At 38.3% G+C, this 23,907-nt stretch overlaps 1 protein-coding gene across 8 annotated transcripts in view; it reads right to left on the reverse strand.

The window, feature by feature from the left end:
* The window catches only part of NFATC3 (nuclear factor of activated T cells 3), a 123,963-nt gene that overhangs the window by 55,714 nt on the left and 44,342 nt on the right, over nucleotides 1-23,907 (reverse strand). For all 8 annotated transcript variants that reach the window (XR_015549149.1, XM_087420043.1, XM_004431756.3 and 5 more), the window contains one exon: nucleotides 1,197-1,396. Coding sequence is in view for 7 of the 8 variants with exons in the window: in XM_004431756.3 (XP_004431813.1) it covers nucleotides 1,197-1,396 (200 nt within the window). In the remaining variant the exon portion in view is untranslated. The remainder of the gene's footprint in view (nucleotides 1-1,196; nucleotides 1,397-23,907) is intronic.

Here is a 23,907-nt window from a genome sequence, read left to right on the forward strand (position 1 = left end):
GTAAAGGTGTTGGGTAAGTTTCTGAGAAAAGCTCTTTGAAGAGGCCTGACTCAGATGGAAGTTCTCTTTTACCCTTCATCCCACCCCTTCTTCCTTAGTCCTTCTGGATCATGAGGCCATCTTGAGTATGGGAACCACATGCTAAAAACAGAAGGGAAGAAAAAACAGAAGGTGCTTGGGGCCCCAATGACATATGGAGCCACTATGCTAGCCCTAAAATGCCTACTTGTATATTTATTTTATGGAATGAAAAACTAAATCTCAGGCCGGCCCCATGGCCTACTGGTTAAGTTCAGGGCGCTCCACTTTGGTGGCCCAGGTTCACTTCCCGGGCATGGACCTATACCACTCATTGGTGGTCATGCTGTGGCGGCAACCCACGTACAAAATAGAGGAAGACTGGGCCGGCCCTGTGGCTTAGCAGTTAAGTGCACGCACTCCGCTACTGGCGGCCCGGGTTCGGATCCCGGGCACGCACCGACGCACCGCTTCTCCGGCCATGCTGAGGCCGCGTCCCACATACAGCAACTAGAAGGATGTGCAACTATGACATACAACTATCTGCTGGGGCTTTGGGGAAAAAAGGAGGAGGACTGGCAATAGATGTTAGCTCAGAGCCAGTCTTCCTCAGCAAAAAGAGGAGGATTAGCATGGATGTTAGCTCAGGGCTGATCTTCCTCAACAGAAAAAAAAAAAAAATTGAGGAAGACCGGCACGGATGTTAGTTCAGGGCAAATGTTCCTATGCAAAAAAAAAAAAAAAGTTATAAAAAAACCTAAGTCTCTAACTGTTTAAGCCACTGCATTTCAGTGTTCTATAATAGGCAACTATATATAACCCCAAGTAACCCACCTGAATGAAACTTACCAATCATAATCGTACTGCAATTGTTTACTTATTGTCTACTCTATTAGACTGAGAGCCACTTAAAAAAAGTCCATATATTTTTACCTCTATCACCTAGCATGATGCTTGGCTGGTACTACATGGTTCATACTTACACTGCATTGAATTTTCTTTATGGAAATACGCTACCAACCTTAGCAAATGTACTAATATTATTTATATAATGTTATTCAATTAATTTAAAACAATGAATATTTTATTTTTGTACCATAAAAAGAAATATATGTTTCTTCCAAAAGTTGTTTTAGGAAAAGAAAGAACTGTCCATTTTGGCATATGTTTCAAGATACCTGGCTGACATATTGTTTTCAGGAAGAAGTGGAATTTCCAGAACCTTTGTGCTGGCAATTATTATCTCTTGGCTTGCAGTAGCAACTGTCTTCCCAGTGATTCTATGCACCTGGTAAAATGCATGAGGTCGTAAATATCGATCATCTGCTGTTCCAATAAACATCTGTAGATTTATCGGCTTTTCACTATAGCCCAGGAGCTAATTTGGAAGAAGGAACACAGAAAAATACAATTCATTATCCATGCACTTTACAATAAGCTTACAACAAGTAAGTCTATTATACCTGTATCATATATTATTGATACGTTATTTCAAAAAAGATAACAATAAACAAGCAGTAAGCAAACAGCCCTTCAAATTTCAGAAATAGTTGAAGAGTTATAAAATGCTGGAACATGTTACAAAGAGATGAGGGATTTTTTTTGATAAAATTTTGCAAAGCCTTCTGAGAGTGCTGAATTCTGTACTCTAGGCAACATCAACCATCCAGACCAGACCTCTCTAAAGACTTGAGTGCATGGAAGGTCCTTTAACAGCCTGTTAAAATCAGAGACACTTTGTTTTAGTAGGAAGAGTCTGAAAAAGCCAATTCCATGTTAGCAATTTAGAAATTCAAATTGACTTCACAAGCTGGGCTACTTGACTTTCTTTTGTACCCTTCACTATTGCTGAGGTTAAGATCACTATACAGGATTGATAAGGGGTATGACCAGGAGGTGCTGGGGGCAAAAATAGCGACCACAAGAAAGGAAGCAATGAAAAGAAATAGAGCCTAAAGAAGTATACAAATAACACTTGGACAGACTCCCATATCTAGTCTGATGGCTGTATAGTACCCATTTGACCCATCATCATGAAGATAACAACTATAAACTGGAACAAATATAAAGAATGACTTGAAAGTATGGAGAGCAACCAATGTAAGCAGATGCTGGAAGCAAACTGGCACATGTAAGAAGAGAATAACAAAAGCTTTTCTGTTTTTAAGGCTTTTAACCTGAGGGAAAGCCCGAGTCCAAGCCTTACAGAGTGGTTAAAAACTTCCACAGAAAATCTACAGTCTGAAGAGTTTGAAGAACCAAGGACAGAGGCTGAGACAACCATAGCCTCAGGAAAGTAAGAGGGAAATCCCCGAAAGGAGACAGACAGAGAGGCGAAGCTCCAAATTATACATACAAACTCGGCCAATCCTGTGGCTGACCTGTGAACAATCCACAAACAGGACAGATTCCAAGCAGCCTAACTAAGGCTAAAATAACTGAAATGAGATTACATACTGCCACCAACCACAGGAAGACAAGTTTTGCAGGCTGGCTCCAACCAAGTTAAGTGCCTGCTTAAACAAATAAAAAAATTCAACGTTCTTTGGGTGTTTACACGGGTATGTGTGTGTATTTGTTTTGGTGTTGAGTTGTAGGAGTTCTTTACATATTCTGAATCTTAATGTCTTGCAGATATATAATTTGCAAATATTATCTCCCATTCTACAGGTTGTCTTTTCATTTTCTTAGCAGTGACCTTTGAGGCAAAGTTTTTAATTTTGATGGAGTCTAATTTATCTATTTTTTTCTTTTCTTGCCTGTGCTTTTGGTGTCACACTTAAGAAACCACTGCCAAACCCAATGTCAAGAAGATTTTCCTCAATGTTTTTTTTTTTTTTTTGTGAGGAAGATCAGCCCTGAGCTAACATCCATGCTAATCCTCCTCTTTTTGCTGAGGAAGACTGGCTCTGAGCTAACATCTATTGCCAATCCTCCTCCTTTTTTTTTTTCCCCAAAGCCCCAGTAGATAGTTGTATGTCATAGTTGCACATCCTTCTAGTTGCTGTATGTGGGACGCGGCCTCAGCATGGCCGGACAAGCGTTGCATCAGTGCGTGCCCGGTCTCCGAACCCAGGCCACCAGTAGCAGAGCGTGCGCACTTAACCGCTCAGCCACGGGGCCGGCCCAATGTTTTTGTCTATGAGTTTTACAGTTTTAGGCCTTACATTTAGGTCTTTGATCCACTTTGTGTCTATTTTTGTCTATGATGGAGGGTCCAACTACATTACTTTGCCTGTGGATATCCAATTTTCCCAGCATCATTTGTTGAAAAGACTGTCCTTTCTCCCACTGAATGGTCTTGGCACCCTGTCAAAAATGAATTGAGCATACATGTGAGGGCTTATTTCTGGGCTTTCTATTTTATTCCATCGGTCTCTCTTTACACCAGTACCATACTGTTTTAAATACTGTAGCTTTGTACTAAGTTACAAGTCAGGAAGAGTGAGTCCTCCAACTTTATTCTTCTTTTTCAGGATTATTTTGGCTTTTTGGGGCCCCTTGCAATTCCATATGAATTTGATGATATGCTTTTCCATTCTGCAAAAAAGGCTGTTGGAATTTTGGTAGGAATTGCATTGAATCTGTAGATTGCTTTGGGGAGTAAGGTATGTTAACAATGTTAAGTCTCCTTATTCATGAACATAGGATGTCTTTCTAGTTATTTTTATGTATATTTAGATTTTATTTTTAATTTACTTATTTCATTTTTATTTCTTTCAGCAACATTTTATAGTGTTCAGTGTACAAGTCTTATGCCTCCTTGGTTAAATTTATTCCTAAATATTTAATTCTTTTAGATGTTATTGTAAATGGAATTGCTTTCTTAATTTCCTCTTTGGGTTGTTCATCACTGGTATACAGAAACACTGAACAAGTGTGTGTTAATCTTCTACTCTGTGACTTCACTGAACTCCTTTATTAGCTCTAGTAGCTTTCTGGTGGATTATTTGGGATTTTCTATGTGTAGAAACATGTTATCTGTGAAAGAGAGAGTTTTACCTCTTCCTTTCCAATTAGGATGCCTTTTATTTCTTTTTATTGCCCAACAGCTCTGGCTAGAACTTCCAGCACAAATGCTGAATAGCAGTGGTGAAAGCAAGCATCCTTGTCTTGTTCCTATCTTAGGGGGAAAGCTTTCAGTCTTTTACCGTTAAGTATGTTAGCTGTGGACTTTTCACAAATGATTTTGATAATGCTAAGGAATTTCCTCCTTTGCCTAGTTTGCTGAGTGTTTTTGTTGTTTGTTTATTTGCTTGCTTGTGTGTGGTTTTTTGTTTTTTTTTTTTTTTTTTGTGAGGAGATTAGCCCTGTGCTAACATCTGCTAATCCTCCTCCTGTTTTTGCCGAGGAAGACTGGCCCTGGGCTAACATCTGTGCCCATCTTCCTCCACTTTATATGGGATGCTGCCCCAGCATGGCTTGCCAAGCAGTGCGTCGGTGCACGCCTATGATCCAAACCGGCAAACCCCGGGCCACCGGAGTGGAGCGCACGCACTTACCCACTTGCGCCACCGGGCTGGCCCGTTTGTTTTTAACTAAAGAGTGTTAAATTTTGTCAAATACCTTTTCTGTGTCGATTGAGATGATCATGTGGTTTTTATTCCTTCATTCTGTCCATGTGCTTTATTACATCAATTAATTTTCATATGTTGAGTCGCCTTTTACACGTCTGGGATAAATCCCACTTGGTCATGATGTATAATCCTTTTAATGTGCTGCTGGATTTGGTTTGCTAGTTTTTTATTGGGGATTTTTGTGTTTATATTCATGAGGGATATTGATCTGCAGTTTTCTTTTGTATCTTTTTAAATCAAAACCCTTTTGATTTAAAAAAAAAATTCCATACCTCTACTGAAATTCCTCCATCTCTTCACATCTCTTCATTTTTTCTACTAGATAATTTAGCATTTTTATCATGGTTATATTAAAGTCTCTTTCTGATAACTCAAACACAGATGTAGAGTTAGATCTAGGCCATCTCTGGGTCTGCTTCTATTGATTATTTTCTCTTTATTGTGGGTCACACTTTCTTTCACGTGTGTGTATTGTTTAACATATACTAGACATTTTCTATAAAAGAACTCTAGAGACTGAAGTAAAAAATATTTAATTCCAGAAAGAGGCACGCTATTTCTTTTGTTGGATCACAGTTCTTAAGCTACGTCTGGGCTTTACTGTAGCTTTAGTCTGGACTTCTCTGCTTTGGAATGGTGGCTTCCTTGCACTTGGTGGAAGTCTTACAAGCTTTGGAGAGATCTCTCTCAGCAATTCCCACTTCTATTTTTGGCCCCAAGTGCCTCTGGGAGAAAGACTTGCTCTGTGGCTGCTTTAATCCATTAAACCAGCAAGGGAGCAATATGATAATGGAGGTTGCATAAAGTCCATTTCTCAGTAAGCATAGTAGAGGAAGTGTCCATCTCTTTGCGAAGTATTGGTGGCATTTCTGGCACCCACTCCCAAGCACTGTCAGTACAAGTTGTAGTTGTGAGTGACAGTGTCAGTGATGTTTTCACTATAGCAGTACTGGGTAGGATAGTTGCACACTGTTCCAGGCCATGTAGCTTCCAATCCTGAGATTTTATGAGCTACCTAATAACCTTTAAAAAATTTTCTCTTCTGTTTCTGTACTATGGTTTATAAAGTATCCTGACAAATGATATCAAATATAGAGTGCCTAGTACAATGTCTGGCGTATAGTCAGTGATAAACAAATGCTAGCTATTAGTCTGCATCTATGATTCTAAGTATGGAATCTAGTCAGAATTTCAAATGTGTAGAACAAGTTTTATTTCTATTATGTGGTCCTTCAGGTGAATGCTTTACTCTCCCTGCTTATCCATCCCTGGCTTTACAGTGAAGTTTGTAACCAAGCAACATCATAATTTATTGATTATCCTCCTCCTACCCAGGAAAGGACATGAAGATTTTTGCCTATTATCAGATAATATAATTTACTCAGGATGGTTTTCAGTCCTGTAACATTTATAGAGAAGCAATTAAAGCCTGGACCATTGCAATAGCCTTATAACTGCTCTCCTTGTTTTCACTCTTGCTTCCCTACAGCCTATTTTCTGTCCAGGAGCCAGAACAAACTTGTAACATTAACCGGATAATTTTATCCCCCAGCTCAGAACTCTCTAATGGCTTCCCTCCACCCTCAGAACTAAATTCAAATGCCCTGTGATGATTTACAAGACCTATGTGATTTGGGCCCTGGCTAACTTGTTGCCTTACCTTCTCCTGCTCTCTCCCTTCCAGTTTGCTCTGGCTATCCTGGCCTTATTGCTTGAACCACCCAAGCTCATTCCTAACCTCAGGGGCTTCACACTTAATATTTCATTCCTCTGAAATATTATTCCCTCTGATCTTCATATTACCTCACTTCTTCAGCTCTATACTCAAAGGTTAGCTCCTCAGAGAAGACCACCCTATTTAAAATACCACATCTCTGTCCCCTTCTCCTGTTTCATTATTTTTCATAGTATTGATCACTATCAAAAGTGTATTATACACTTGTTTATTATCTGTCTTCCTTAGTACCATGTAAGTTACAAAAAGACAGATACTTTGTCTTGTTGACCACTCTAGCCCTTCCTCTTTTTATTGAGGATCCATTATGGAAATATCCATATTAAATGTCACTGCTTCAGCCAGTATTATATGGGTGACACTAAAAGAAAGAACAAAGTGCCATATATTAAGCTTTAAGGAATTAGTGAAGACCCTGAAAGGAAGAAGTTGATTATTAATTAACATAAGATGTAGGGCAACACATGATAAAAAGCAATTACGGTTCTATAAAGGAGAAAAAAGAATCATGGAAACCAGCTAAGAGGCTGAAGCACTAAAATGCTATGTACTGAAAGTTTAAACTAGGGTAGAAGTGAGAACATAAATAGAAAATAGGAATGGAGAGGGATGAATGCAATAAATCTTTCCTATGAGACTCTAAGAGATTGTTGTAACCAACTACATATGGATTAACAAAGAGAAGAGAACCAAGAAGTTAGAAGTTCTGAGCTTCAATTCCAAGGAGAATGGATATCACTAGCAAATAAAGAAAGTGAAGAAGTCACTGATTTAGAACAAGTTGGGAGGGAGATAATGTAATATTTTCAATTTTAGTCATGCTATATTCAAGGTAACAGTGAAACATCTAGATGGAAAGGTGAGGCTATATAAGACATACATTGTTTTTTTGCCTAGCCATATTGCTACTGCACAATAAACACAATGTTTTGCTAACTTGATGACAAAATAATACACAGGCTACCGTGCCTTAAAAGGATGACATTTGAAAGCCACTTTTCTTTTCTTGTTTTGACACAAGCATGCACTGTAAAAATTCCAGTGCAGCAATACTCACGGCACTTGAAACATTACTGAGTTAACTGCATCACTGTGATTTGTAGTGCCCTGAGCAGCAGTGTGAAGTGATGAGAGTGCCACATATGTTCTCTATCTTAACTACTCTGCCATCGATGCACAAAAGCACCCATTGTCAATATATAAATAAATGAGCACAGCAACATGATGAGTGAAGTGAACTATAGGCATTTAATGAAAAAGGGCCAGAGGTTCAAATTCCTATCAATGCATGGGATAATCATAGTTCTTCAAAATGCAGAACTAGACTATGCTGCACAGAAATTGAGAAATGTCCCATCATATATTCATGTATATAGAAAAGTTTATGAACTTAGAACCCAACTCCTTAGTATAAATAAATACCAAAAAAATTTGCAGTTTTAACACATATGAATTTTTCATGAAAGCAACTACCATGTAAACTGAGGAAAACTTTAGCAGATCATCATTTCAGAAAATCATGTCATTGTCAGTAGTGTCACTCACTCATGGAATTTAGGTTGCTGATCAACACACCTGTCTTTGCACCTGCAACACTTCCAGTGATACTATAGGTACAAGTATCTAACTACTTCATTGTGTCTTCTACAGTCCTAACCAAGCCTTTTCTTTCTTTCTTTCTTTTTTTTCCTTGAGGAAGATTAGCCCTGAGCTAACATCTGTGCCAGTCTTAGTCTACTTTGTATGTACGACACTGCCACAGCGTGGCCAGTGAGTGGAGTAGGTCCACACCTGGAATCCGAACCCGCAAACCCAGGCCACCGAAGCAAGGTGCGTGGAACTTCAACCACTAGGCCACAGGGCTGGGCCCTCATTTTGAAACATAATGATTTTTCTAAATAAGTTTTCTAAATTTATTCCTCTTAATAGTACAGCATTACATTGATATTCTTAAAATTATATGTGTAGGTTAATTATCTTTGATTTCCATTTCAGGTTAATAAAGTAGTATTACAAAATATTTGTTTAAAAAAAGAGAGAGTGGGGTTGAGTCTGATAGGGTTGAGAACCACTGGTCTATAAGATCTGCAAATCAAGAAGCACACAGGTATTTTCTCTTGGACCAGTTTGCCTAAATGCAAATCCTCCAGTCTCCTGTCTAGGGAGCATAAACCTATTGCAATCATTCTGGGAGTTAGCAAAGGGAATCAGAGGTCTCCCTATTCAGTATGTAGACTTTCATTATGCGTCCCTCTCATTTCCACCCCATTATCTGTACAGATCCTCAAGCCCTGCCTTTGTTATTCTAGAACCTAGAATCTCTATTTCATTCTCTCTAAAGAATAAATCTCCAATATTTTCCCAGGGTAAGACAGTGGTTATCACTTGGCTATCCCACATAAGAGAGAAAAATCTGGGAAGTATAACTGCTTCTTTTGTAGACTTTCACCAAACCTGTTTTCAGTCCCACCTCACATCCCACTTTCAGAGACACTCACTGCCTCAAATTCCTGAGCCTTTCCAGGGTTCTTTAGTGCAAAATGATTTGTGCTCCTTATTATTGCAGCTGCCTAACATCTAATGAAGGTACACACGTTTAATCTACTATATTTAACTGGAAGTTGCAGTTTTCTGTAAATATTTATGTAGTCAAGCCTTAATTAAATGGAAAATAGTCCATAAAAAAACCAAAATGCCAACATGATCACAATAAAAAAAAAGCCTAAATAAATTAATAACTAAAGAAGAAATTGCAAAAGTGTGGGCATATGTGTACATCTGCACACAAATGAAGTTCAGCCATTTTTCTCTTTTGGTTTATATGGGGGCAGATGGGCTAAGTGATAACACTGAATGAGATTCATCCACATTTGTATATAGAGGTGAAAAAGTGAAAGTAAAGAATGGTGATATACTTTGCTTTAACTAAATTAGTTCATTTAATCTTAAAAGTCCTGTGGAGTACACGTCATTTTTTCCAGTTTACAGATGAAGAATCTAAAGCTAAGAAACATTAGGGAACTTCCCCAAACTCATGGCTAACAAATGATTAGCCATTCCTTCACTATCCCTGTTGCTCTTTCATGTTTAATCCTAAACTGAACAAATTATTCTATGAAACCAATAGTTCATCTAGTGGAGGAAGAAATACCAACAACTTTACAACTCACTCTTAAGTACTGTGAAGGAGACAGTGTCCACCTTGTTATCTCTAGAGCTTAGTATAGTACCTAGCATGTTACAGGCATTCAATCATTGCTGAATGAATGAATTCTGGAATAAGAGAGTGCAATTTGGTGAGGCAAAATTATTCATGAGGTTAGTCAACAGAATTATTTAAAGAAGTATTAAAGCCACTAACGTAACAGTTCAAAAAGAAGTAGGGGCCAGCCCAATGGTGTAGTGGTTAAGTTCGCATGCTCCGCTTCAGTAGGTCCTGGGGGTTCACAGGTTTGGATCCGAGACGCAGACCTATACACTGCTCATCAAGCCATGCTGTGGCAGCATCCCACATACAAAACAGAGGAAGACTGGCAGAGATGTTAGCTCAGGAACAATCTTCCTCAAGCAAAAAGAGGAAGACTGGCAACAGATGTTAGCTCAGGGTGAATCTTCCTCACCAAAAAAAAAAAAGTAGTTAAATCTAAAATAGGAAAAACAAATAATTTTTATTGCTATCTATTAAGTTACCCAAATATCACATAACGTACCAGTGAGTACTATATACCAAAGTATCCTAGTCATATTAGATGACTCATATTAATACCAGCTTGGCAAAGACATAAGCCACCTGTCCTTTATACTTCAATAGTAAAATGAACCGGTGATGGGGGAAGGTAGTCATGCATATAAGATTTCAAAGAAAATATATTTCATAACACATATTTCAGCCAACATCTGCTCTAAGCATATATTATAATGTAAGAAAAACGGGGCTTTTCCTTTGCATCTCAGGACTTTAAAGGAACATCAAATAAATTAAGACTATCATCCCATCCCATTTCCCGAGGATATTAAGTTGTAGGCAATAAATTATTGCTACGGTTAACACTACTCTCTAAAAACTTTCATCTAGTATTAGTATACTTCTTTTCAGGCCACCTTCTGCTTTGTAGAAGAAAGTAAGCCAAGTTGTTTGTTATGTTTCTGTATCGTTTCCATAGCAAAGGTCTGTGCCTGCTTAATTTAACTAAAGCTGGAAGGTTAAAACCTGAAGGTCACTATAGGACAGACTAGAGCAGCTTCAATAAGAGCTGTTCTATTATCAGTTCTGCTAAATTACTTGGGGGGAGGGGATCTGAATATATTAGAAACATGAAAACACATTGTAGAGATACTAAAAATTTAAAATTATATTTCCATAATATAAATTGCCTCAAACTGAAAATGTGCATAACATCATCATATAAAAAAATCATCACGGGAAAAGGGATCTTGGTGTATGATAAAATACAAAGTCTAAATATGAAAAAAATACAAGCCCCATTTTAAAAATTTCAGTAACTTCTGCAATAAGATTCAAAATATTTATGCCTTAATAGAACTTACTGGGGTTGGCTTGATGGCGTAGTGGTTAAGTTTGGCATGCTCTGCTTCAGCAGCCTGCATTCATGGGATTGGATCCCGGACGCAGACCTACACCACTGATCAAGCCATGCTGTGCTGGCAACCCACATACAAAATAGAGGACGATGGGCACAGATGTTAGCTCAGGGCCACTCTTCCTCAAGCAAAAAGAGGAAGATTGGCAACAGATGTTAGCTCAGGGCCAATCTTCCTCACCAAAAAAACAAAACAAAACAAAAAACAAAAAAACAAAAAAAATCACTATGTAATAATATGTGTAATTTTATGCAATTTTATCCCATGTGTAAATTCAAGTAACCACCTAACAGTCAAGATACAGAACTCTTCCATTACCACAAAGGAACTCTCTAGTCTCCATCTCTACAGTTCTGCCATTTTGAGAATGTTATATATATAAATGGAATCATACAGTATGCAACCATTTGAGATTGACTTTTTTTTCACTCAACATAATTCCAGGGCAAACCATCCAACTTGTTGCATGTATCAATAGTTTGTTTCTTTTTGTTTCTGAGTGGTAGTGCATTACATGGATATACCAGAGTTTAACTATTCATCCATTTGCAGTGTTTCTAATTTTTGGCTATGAAAGATGAAGCCACTACGAACATTACTATCCAGGTTACTGTGTGAACATAAGTTTTTATTTTTCTGTAATAAACGCCCGGGAGTAGGATTGCTAGGTCACATGGTAAGTGCAAGGTTAGTTTTTTAAGAACCTGACAAACTATTTTCTGAAGTGACTGTACCATTTTACATTCCCAACAACAGTTTATGAGGGATCCAGTTTCTTGGCATCTTTACTAGCATTTAGTATTATCACTACTTTTTAACTGTTCTAGTAGGTATGTAGTGATATCTCACTGTGGTTTTAATTTGCATTTTTCTAATGGCTAATGATGAGGAAAATCTTTTCAGATTTTTTTTATCATCTTATCTTCTCCTTGGCAAAATGTCTTATATCTTTTGCCCATTTTCTAATTGAATTGTTTTTTTACTGCTGAGTTTTGCGAGTTCCTTATATATTTTAGATACAAGATCTTTGTCAGATATGTGGTTGCAAATGTTTTCTCCCTGTCTATAGCTTGTCTTTTCCATCCTCTTAATAGGCTCTTTCAAAGAGCTAAAGTTTTTAATTTTTATGAAGTCCAATTTATCAATTTTTTCTCCAAGGTATACTGCTTTTCATATGATGTCCTAGAGCTCTTCTACTTAGCCTGAGGTCCTGAAGATCTTTTCCTATGTTTTCTTTTAAAAGTTTTATGGTTTTACAATTTAGATTTAAATTCACAATCCATATTGAGGTAATTTTTGTATTACACGTGAGGTTTAGGTTAAGGTTTATTTTTTTGCTTACAGATGTCCAATTGCTCCAGCGCCCTTTGTTAAAAAGATAATGTAAAAGCTCTTAAAGAATATTCATCTAGGTCTACAAACAGTATATGTGCTATATAAATACAGCTGCCATTACCTATGTTAAATTAAAAATTTACATAATTTCAATGATTTTTGCATTTTGAAAAACAAGAATAAAATGTTTCAGATAACTCCTAAAATGCTAGTACTTTTTAGACGAAATCAAATTCTATTGCTGTATATTTCTTGTAATTCATTAATATGTCATATACTTTTGGTCTTAACAGGCTTCTAAACCAACACTACCCAACAGAACTTTCTGCAGTGATGAAAATATTCTATATCTGCACTTAAAAAAAATCCATGATCCATGTTGTATCAATTCTTATGTAAGATGTGAGGTTTAGGTTAAGTTTTCTTTTCTTGTCTATGGATGTCCAATTGCTCCAGCATCATTTGTTGAAAAGACGATGTAGCCATTAGCCACATGTGGTTACCAAGACTTGAAGTGTTGTTAATGTAACTGAAGAACTGAATTTTAAATTTTAGTTAATTTGAATTTACATGTGGCTAGTGGCTACTGGATTGCACAGTACAGCTATAAACCGTTCCCTCTGCTTAATACTTTTCCTTCTTTAGTATCTACCTTTTCCCTGGCTAATGTTTGTTTATTAATTAACTAGGAACTTTCCTCAAATAAGCAGTGCCTGATTCAACCCCTTCTTCTGGGTTTCAGGTCCCTATTTGCTCTCACAGAGATCTGAATTTCCTCCATTAAATCTTTAAATTATCTCATTTGCAAGCCTCACTAAACTATAAACTTCGTGGCAGTAGGAAAAAAGTCAGATTTTTCCTCCCACCGAATTCCCAGCTACAATAACAGACTGCTTTGAATCTATTAAATATTTGCAAACCATATTAATAAGATTATTTACTTTAAATAAAAGAAAAAGTTAATTTATTAGTTGGCTAGAAGGTAGGTGGTATTTTTCAACAGCTTCATAGTTTGAGTTCTTTCATAATTTCAAGAAATATATACTTCAGAAACTTCTTAGCTGTCAATGTATAAATACATGGAGAACATCTGAAATTTTCCTTTGGCAAATACCAGAAAGATTTCTAGAATTGGTGCTTAATACCCCGCTCTTCTCATTTTGATATAACATGAGCCCACGGAATGCAAACACAACTCTTTCAAATCACGGCAATTAACCCAGTTGAATTCTAGGATGCCAACGTGGATACCTTATTCTGCAACATCTTCTTCTTTTTTTTTTTTTTTTTTGGGAGGAAGATCAGCCCTGAGCTAACATCCATGCCAATCTTTCTCTTTTTGCTGAGGAAGATCAGCTCTGAGCTAACATCTATTGCCAATCCTCCCCATTTTTTTTCCCCAAAGCCCCAGTAGATAATTGTATGTGATAGTTGCACATCCTTCTAGGTGCTGTATATGGGATGCCGCCTCAGCATAGCCAGAGAAGCAGTGCGTCGGTGCGTGCCTGGGATCTGAACCTGGGCCACCAGTAGAGGAGCGCGCGCACTTAACCACTAAGCCATGGGGCCAGCCCCGCAACATATTCTTCATCCAAGTTCAGAGAGTATTGATAAAGCTGCTCAAAGAGGTCTAAGTAATAATATTAGCTAACGTTTACTGAGCATTTATTATGTGCAAGGTACTATGCCATGTTCTTTACAAGCAATGTTTCATTTAATCCTTGCATCAGCTCTTAGGCAGATGATAGTATTATCCTCATTTTACAAAAAAGGAACCGGAGGTAAAGTTCCCTCCATAATTAGCCTCTATCACATCACATTCTAATTTCCAATATAGCACTTAATACATTCTAGCATTTAATACATTCTAATATTATTTTGTTTATTTGTTTACTCGCTCATTGCCTCTTCTCAGTATAACGTAAGAAAGGCCCTTGAAGTCAGGGACCTTATCTGTCTTGTTCATCTCTGGATCCCCAACATCTACAATACTGTCTATAACATAGTGAGCAATCAAAAAATATTTATTGAATGAATGAAAGGATAGATGGCTGAATAAATCAAGCAATGAATGATTCCTTAAAAGTTCTAGAAAAGTTAAGTTACTTGGCCAAAGATACAGTACAGCCCACAATTCAAATCCAAGCAGCCTGGCTACAGAGCCCATACTAGTCACTTAGCTACTATTAATTCCTGAATGTAATTAAAGACCAATAGTGTGTAGAGGATGTGGCAAAGAAGGCACGCTAATCACCCAAGCTTTATGTACAGAGTTCTATAGTATAGTAGAGTATAGAGTTGCTGCTGAGGAAAGGCTGTCCAGCCAGGAACTATGTTTCCTAGTCCCCTTGCATATAAGTAGAGCCATGCAACTACTTCTGGTCAGAGGACTGTGAGTGGTAATCACTGGTAGTAATTTCCAGGTTTTATGTATCTTATGTGCCTTCCCCATACTCTCTTCCCTTTTCCCAGGGACCAGGGAGGTTATGTGTTGAAGATGATGGTATCACAAGATGGACAGACCTTGGATTCATGAGTGACAATCTGAAACAAAGTGGAAAATAAACTTTTTTTTTGTCCTAAACCACTGAGAACTGGGAATTCTTAGTCATAGTAGTTAGACTACCATGATTAATCCAAGAGAGCTTACACTATAATAATAGTAAACAAGGTCTAAGATTTTTATCAGGGGCTATAAAGGTAGTAGAAACAGCACCTGACTTTAAGTCAAAGACCAGGGTTTCTAAAAAGGCTTACTTGGAAAATTAAATGAAATAATGTGAAAGCACTTCATAAAATGAAAAGCACTATGAAACTATAAGATAACTGTAATATAAGAGGCAAAATGCTACAATGGAAAGAGAAACAGCGGAGTCAAAAGACATGGGTTTAAGATCTCTGCCAATTACATTACGTGTAATCTTAAATCATGTGTACAATGTACTTGCCTTGCTCTTTTCAAAGAACTTTTGTGAATATTAAACTCTGAGAAAACATTTTGTAAACTATAAAGCACTACAAACAAGTCAATTCTTGCAATTAGCAGCAGCACAAATCTGCAAAATGTCACTGAATTTGGCAATTTAAGTACCACGTTGTTTTCTAGCACTTTGTGGATAAATGTCCACATTAAATCAAATTTTTTAAAATTATTTATTCTAAAGCCTAAACATTACTCTAAAAGATATAGATAATCTATAATATGTTAAACCATCTAAAACAAAATTCAGAAAGTTAAGATCTGCAAAAGTCTCTTCTAATCCCAGTGACTGAAAACGTGCGTTTCCACTAGAAAACTCCAATAAAAATTATTGACTTTGGGCCGGCCCGCTGGCTTAGCGGTCAGGTGCATGAGCTCCGCTACTGGCGGCCCAGGTACAGATCCCGGGCACGCACCGACGCACCACTTCTCCGGCCAGGCTGAGGCCGCGTCCCACATACAGCAACTAGAAGGATGTGCAACTATGACATACAACTATCTACTGGGGCTGTGGGGGAAAAAGGAGGAGGATTGGCAATAGATGTTAGCTCAGAGCCGGTCTTCCTCAGCAAAAAGAGGAGGATTAGCACGGATGTTAGTTCAGGGCTAATCTTCCTCACAAAAAAAAAAAAATTATTGACTTTAATTAAATATGGGACAATTCTCTCATATTTGAATAATTACTAAAAAGAAAAATAATCTGACTAAATACTCATTTAGACTATTAAATTTATTAAAGATTAATTTCCTGGCAACAAGTAAATAATTCAGTTTCATTTTAGACTAAATTGCATCTGTTACTCAATTGTGCTTGTATATTCTGAAGGCACTACAGAAATTTTTTACCCCCACAACAAAAAAATATTGTGGATATGCACAACCCAAAAAAACTCACTGGGAGCTTGGAAGAAGATTCTTAACAGTGCTGCATAATTCTACAGTCTCTAACCATAACTATAAAAAGAAATGAGACAGGGTCAGTCTGGTGGTGTAGTGGTTAAGTTCGCGTGCTCCACTTTGGCAGCCCCAGGATCGTGGCTTGGGATCCCGGGCATGGACCTACGCACTGCTCATCAAGCCATGCTATGGTGGCACCCCACGTACAAAATAGGGGAAGATTGGCATAGATGTTAGCTCAGCAACAATCTTCCTCAAGCAAAAAGAGGAAGATTAGCAGCTGATGATAGCTCAGAGCCAATCTTCCTCACCAAGGAAAAAAAATGAAATGAGACTATATATATATCATTCATCTATCAGCCTCATTTAATAACAAAAGAACACTGAGGTTCTATTTTGCACTCTCCATCTATGAATTCACCACACTACAAAACAGACAAGAAGTAGACACTGGTTGCATGGTTCTTATAGCATCCTTGAAATAGAAAACAATTCTGCAAGAAAAAGCATTTGCTAACACTCAAGACCTATTTGTAATTTAAAATAAATAAAAAATAAAAGTAAAAACATGCTAGCAAGGCTGGCCCCGTGGCTTGGCGGTTGAGTGCACGCACTCCACTGCTGGCGGCCCAGGTTCGGATCCTGGGCACACACCGACGTTCCGCTTCTCCGGCCATGCTGACGCCGCGTCCCACATACAGCAAACTGGAAGGATGTGCAGCTATGACATACAACTATCTACTGGGGCTTTGAGGGGAAAGAAAAAAATAATAATAATAATAAAAAGGTGCTATAAAAAAAAAACATGCTAGCAAATTAGTTTAAAGGAATATCTTTAATCTGATAAAAGGTATTTTAAAAAACCCACAAAAAATTCCATAGCTAGCAAATTACTTAATGGTGTAATTACGAATGCTTTTCCTCTGAGTTTGGGAAAAAGACAAGTATGTCCTCCATTACTACTTTAATTCGACAGTGTACTAGAGGTCCTATTCAATGCAATAAGGTAAGAAAAAGAAATAAAGATTAGGAGAGGATTCTGGAAAAATGTCAGAGTAGGAAGCAGTCTTCCTACCAGGAATCTGTTTCCCTACCTAGACAGCAACTGCACTGGCAGAACCAATCTGATACAACCATTTTGGAACTATGGAGTCTATTGAAGGCTTGCAACTTCCAGGGGAAGGTTTGAAGGGTAAATTGTGGTTAATTTTGATCAACTTCAGCTATTAGCACAGTAGCAGCTACTCATCCCCCACCCTCAGTATGGTGGCATGTTCCTGAGCAGCTTGCACTACAGCTGGTTGGAGCCAGGGTGGGCAAAGAGGACCATTTCCTCTGAGTATTGGGGATCTGTTCGCTGATTGCTGATTGCTGCTTCTGACAACAGAGGTGCAGATAAACAGGTGGGCAACCGTTGTTGTTTCACGTCCCCATTGTTGCAAGCCCCTCCCCCTCTGGCTGAAGTGACTTCCAGGAGATTTACAGAGCTGGCACCCACCCATCCTATTTTTCCTTTTTTCTCTTCTGAAAGACACACATTAAAGACTAGGATATTAAAAGATAACTGCAAATATAGGGAAAATTAGAAAGTAACCACCCAAGCCCAGGGAAAGGGTCAGAAAAGACCAGAGAGGACCTTAAGTTTACACCTCAAGCTGATTTCTGGCAAAGAGACAGCCTACAAGAATCAAAAAACCAAAAGCAATAACTAAAAATAGCACAAGCCTGTAGAAGGGGGAGAATCTGTTTTCCAAGTTGTGAATTCACAACTTTACAAATTAAGGAACTAGAAAAAGAAGAACAAACTAAACCTAAAGCTAGCCGAAGGAAGAAAATAATAAAGATTAGAGCAGAGATAAATGAAATAGAGAACAGAAAAACAATAGAGAAAATAAATGAAAACAAAAGTTGGTTCTTTAAAAAGATCAACACGGGCCGGCCCTGTGGCTTGGTGGTTAAGTGCGCGCGCTGCAATGCTGGTGGCCCGGGTTCGGATCCCAGGTGCGCATCGAGGCACCACTTCTCCGTCCATCCTGAGGCCGAGTCCCACATACAGCAACTAGAAGGATGTGCAGCTATGACATACAACTATCTACTGGGGCTTTGGGGGGAAAAAATAAAATAAATAAAATCTTAAAAAAAAAAAAAAGATCAACACAATTGACAAACCTTTAGCTAGACGGACTAAGAAAAAAAAGAAGACTCAAATTACTAAAATCAGAAACAAAAGTGAGAGGGCTGGCCTGGTGGTGCAGCGGTTAAGTACGCACAGTACGCTTCGGCTGCCCCGAGGTCGCAGGTTCAGATCCTGGGTGTACACTGACGCACCGCTTGTCAAGCCATGCTGTAGCGGCGTCCCATATAAAGTAGAGGAAGATGGGCATGGATGTTAGCCCAGAGCCAATCTTCCTCAGCCAAAAGAGGAGGACTGGCATCGGATGTTAGCTCAGGGCTAATCTTCCTGACCAAAAAAAAAAAAAAAACAACAAACGAAGAAAGAAAAGTGAGGACATTACTACCAATTCTACAGAAATAAAAAGGATTATAAGAGAGTACTATGAACAACTGTATGCCAACCAATTGGATAACCTAGATTAAATGGACAAATTGCTAGAAACACAAAACCTACTAAGACTAAATCATGAAGCAACAGACAACCTAAATATTCCTATACCTAGCAAGAAGATTGAATCAGCAATCAAAAATCTCCTGACAAAGAAAAGCCCTGGACCCAGGGAATTAAACCAAACATTTAAAGAAGAACTAATACCAAGCTTTCTCAAACTTTTCAAATAAATTGAAGAGAAGGGAACACTTCCTAACTCATTCTATGAAGTCAGCATTTCCCTGATACCAAAGCCAGAAAAAGACACTACAAGAAAAGAAAGCTACAGACCAATATCCCTTAAGAACACTGATGCAAAAATTCTCAACAAAATACTGGTGAACTAAATTCAGCAGCATATTGAAAGGATTATAGGGGCTGGCCCAGTGGATCAGCAATTAAGTGCGCGTGCTCCGCTGCTGGCGGCCCGGGTTCGGATCCTGGGCGTGCACCGATGTACCGCTTCTCCGGCCATGCTGAGGCCGCTTCTCCGGCCATGCTGAGGCCGCGTCTCACATACAGCAACCAGAAGGATGTGCAGCTATGACATACAACTATCTACTGGGGCTTTGGGGGAAATAAATAAATAAATAAATAAATGAATAAAAGGATTATATACCATGATCAAGTGGGATTTAGTCCTGAAATGCAAAAATGGTTCAACAGGGGCCAGCCCGGTGGCGCAAACGGTTAAGTGCCCGCACTCCACTGTGGCGGCCTGGGGTTCACCGGTTCAGATCCCGGGCGCGCACAGACGCACCGCTTGTCAAGCCATGCTGTGGCGGCGTCCCATACAAAGTGGAGGAAGATGGGCATGGATGTTAGCCCAGGGCCAGTCTTCCTCAGTAAAAAGAGGAGGACTGGCAGATGTTAGCTCAGTGCCGATTTTTCTCACAAAAAAAAAAAAAAAAGGTTCAACATATGAACATCAACCAATGTAATACACCACATTAACAGAATGAAGGGAAAAAGAACACATGATTATCTCAACTGGTTCAGAAAAAGCATTTGGCAAAATTCAACACCGTTGCATGATAAAAACACTCAACAAACTAGGAACAGAAAGAAATTATCTCAATATAATAAAAGCCATATATGAAAAACCCACAGCAAACATCATACTCAAAGGTGAAAGACTGAAAGCTTTTCCTCTAAGATCAGGAACAACTCAAGGATGCCTGCTTTCACCACTTCTATTCAACACAGTACTGGAAATTCTAGCCAGAGCACTTAGGCAAGAAAAAGAAATTAAAGACATCCAAATTGGAGAGGAAGAAGTAAAATTATCTCTGTTCTCAGGTGATATGACCTTACATGCAGAGAACCCTAACAATACCACACACGCAAAAACTATTAGAGCTAATAAATAAATTCAACAACGTAGCAGGATACAAAATCAACACACAAAAATCAGTTGCATTTCTACACATAAACAATGAACATTCTGAAAAAAAAATTATGAAACGAATTCCACTTACAGTAGCATAAAAAAGAATAAAATACTTAACTTTAACCAAGGAGGTGAAAAACTTGTACAATGAAAACTACAAAACACTGCTGAAAGAAATTAAAGAGGACATAAATAAATGGAAACATGTCCCATGTTCATTGATTAGAAGATTTATTATTGTTAAGATGTCAATACTTATCTAAAGCAATCTACCAATTCAGTGCAACCTCTATCAAAATTTCAATGGCATTTTTTGCATAAACAGAAAAACCCATCCTAAAAATCATATGGAATCTCAAGGGACCCTGAATAGCCAAAACAACCTTCAAAAACAAAAAATAAAGCTGAAGGTGCTACACTTCCAGATTTCAAAACTTACCACAAAGCTACAGTAATCAAAACACTGTGATACTATCATAAAGACAGACCTAGACCAACGGAATAGAATAGAGAGCCCAGAAATAAACCCTTGAACATACAGTCAAATGATTTTTGACAACAGTGTCAAGACCATTCAATGGGGAAAGGACGGTCTTTTCAACAAATGATGCTGGGACAACTGGATAACTACATGCAAAAGAATAAAGTTGGACCCTTACCTAATACCATATACAAAAATTAACTCAAATGGATAAAAGACCTAAATGTATGACAAATTATAAAACTCTTAGAAGAAAACCTAGGGCAAAAGCTTTATAACATTGGATTTGGCAATGATTTCTTGGATATGACACCAAAGACAGAGGCAATAAAATAAAAAATAGACAAATTGGACTTTATGAAAATTAAAATTTTGTGCATCAAAAGAGAGAGTAAAAAGGCAACCCACAGAATGGGAGACAATATTTGCAAATCATATATACACACATATTTATCTGATTTTACATATATATAAAACTATATATGGAGAACTCCTAAAACTCAACAACAAAAAAAACAAACAACCTAATTCAAAAAATGGGCAAAGGACTTGAATAGACATTTCTCCAAAGAAGATGTACAAATGGCCAATAAACACATGAAAAGATACTCAACATCACTAATCATTAGGGAAATGCAAATCATAACTACAAGATATCACCTCACACTTATTAGGATGGCTACTAACAAAAAATCCATAAAATAACAAGTATTGGCGAGGAGGTAGGGAAAGTGGGACCCTTGTGCACTGTTGGTGGAAATGGTGGTTCCACCAAAAATCAAAAACAGAATTACCATATGATTCAGCAATTCCACTTCTGGGTATATACCCAAAAGAACTGAAAACAGAGTCTTGAAAAGATATTTGCCCACCCGCATTCATAGCAGTGTTATTCACAATAACTAAAACATGGAAGCAACCCAAGTGTCCATTGATAGATGAATGGATAAGCAAAATGTGTATACAATGAAATATTATCTGCCTTAAAAAGAAAATTCTAACATATGCTACAACATGGATGAACCTTGAGGCCATTATGCTGAGTGAAATAAGCCAGTCACAAAAAGACAAATAGCGTATGATTCCACTTATAAGAGGAATTTAGAGTAGTCAAAATCATAGAGACAGAAAGTAGAATGGTGGTTTCCAGGGGCTGGGGAAGGGGGAAATGGGTATAAAGTTTCAGTTTTACAAGATGAAAAGAGTTGGGCCGGCCCTGTGGCTTAGCGGTTAAGTGCGCGCGCTCCGCTGCTGGTGGCCCGGGGTTCGGATCTCGGGCGCGCACCGACGCACCGCTTCTTCGGCCATGCGAGGCTGCGTCCCACATACAGCAACTAGAAGGATGTGCAGCTATGACATACAACTATCTACTGGGGCTTTGGGGGAAAAAAAAGCAGGAGGATTGGCAATAGATGTTAGCTCAGAGCCGGTCTTCCTCAGCAAAAAGAGGAAGATTAGCATGGATGTTAGCTCAGGGCTGATCTTCCTCACAAAAAAAAAAGAAAGAAAGAAAGAAAGAAAACTGTCATTATTCAAAGATGATCTGAAAAGAAGCTAAAATAAACTATTAGGTCAAGGAATATAGAGTCAATGTAAAAAGAAAATCAATTGCATTTCAATATTCTACAAACAAAAAATCTGAAGATGAAATAAAAAATATCATCTATAACAGGATAAAAAAACACCGAACATTGGAAATAACAAAAGATGTGAAAGATTTTTAACCTGAAAACTACAAAACACTGCTAACAGGAACTAGGAAATACAGGCGCACCTCGGAGATACTGTAGGTTCGGTCTTAGACCACCTCAGTAAGGGAATATCACAATAATGCAAGTCACAAGAATTTTTTGTTTTCCCAGTGTATGGAAAAGTTATGTTTACACTATATTGTAGTTATTAAGTGTGAAATAGCATTACATCTAAAAAAACAATGTATATACCTTAATTAAAAAATACTTTATTGATAAAAAATGCTATCACCTGAGCCTTCAGCAAGTTGTAATCTTTTTGCTCGTGGAGGGTCTTGTAAAAAATGCAAGATCTGCGAAGCACAATAAAGTGAAGCACAATAAAACAAGGTATGCCTGTACCAAAATAAATGGAGGGATAGACCATGTTCATGGATCGAAACCGTCAATACTACTAAGAGGTCAATTCTCTCCAAACTGACCTACACTTGCAAGGAAATCCTAATTAAAATCCCAGGAGGAGAGTTTTATTTTTTTTGGGGTGGAGATTGATAAGCTGACTCTAAAATTCATACAGAAATGCAAAAGACCTAGAATAGCTGAAATCATCTTAAAAGAAAAAAAGACTCACACTACCAAATATCAAGATTTACTATAAAGCCATCGTAATTAAGGCAATGTAGCGATGGTACTAACGTAGACCAAGCAGTCCAATGGTGCGGAATGAAGAGTTAAGAAAGAGAGCCACAGGTATATGGTCACCTGATTTACAACAAAGGCACCAATGTAGTACAGGAGAAAAATTATGGGCTTTTCAATAATGGTACTGGGTCAACCTCTATCTGTAAGAAAAAAAAATGTATCTTAATCCTTACCTTTACTCCTTATACAAAAACTAATTTGAGACAGATCATAGACCTAAACGTAAAAAGGTAAAGGAATAGGGGTCGGGCCTGTGGCATAGCGGTTGGGTGCGCGTGCTCTGCTGCTGGCGGCCTGGGTTCAGATCCCGAGCGCGCACTGAGGCACCGCTTGTCAGGCCACGCTGCGGCAGTGTCCCATATAAAGTGGAGGAAGATGGGCACAAATGTTAGCCCAGGGCTAGTCCTCCTCAGCAAAAAGAGGATTGGCATGGATGTTACCTCAGGGCTGACATTCATCAGAAAAAAGGAAAAAAAAAAGGTAAAGCAATAAAGTTTGTAGGAAAAAACACAGGAAACTTGTCTTCATAACCTTCGTGTTAAGCAAAGGTGGCTGAAAAGGATATAAAGCACTATCCATGGAAAACATAACTGACAATTTGGACTTCATTAAAATTAAAAACCTCCGGGTCCGGCCCAGTGGCGCAGCAGTTAGGTTCTCACCCTCCACTTTGGAGGCCCAGGGTTTGCAGGTTCGGATCCCAGGCACGGACCTATGTGCTGCTTATCAAGCCATGCAGTGGCGGCGTCCCATATAAACTAGAGGAAGATAGGCACAGATGTTAGCCCAGGGCCAATCTTCCTCAGCAAAAAAGAGGAGGATTGGCAAAGGATGCTAGTTCAGGGCTAATCTTCCTCAAAAAAAAGAAGCTAGACAGAAAACAGGACATACTGT

Source organism: Ceratotherium simum, chromosome 30, assembly GCF_057802395.1.
Source record: "Ceratotherium simum simum isolate JZ-2026a chromosome 30, ASM5780239v1, whole genome shotgun sequence".
Classification (NCBI taxonomy): domain Eukaryota; kingdom Metazoa; phylum Chordata; class Mammalia; order Perissodactyla; family Rhinocerotidae; genus Ceratotherium; species Ceratotherium simum.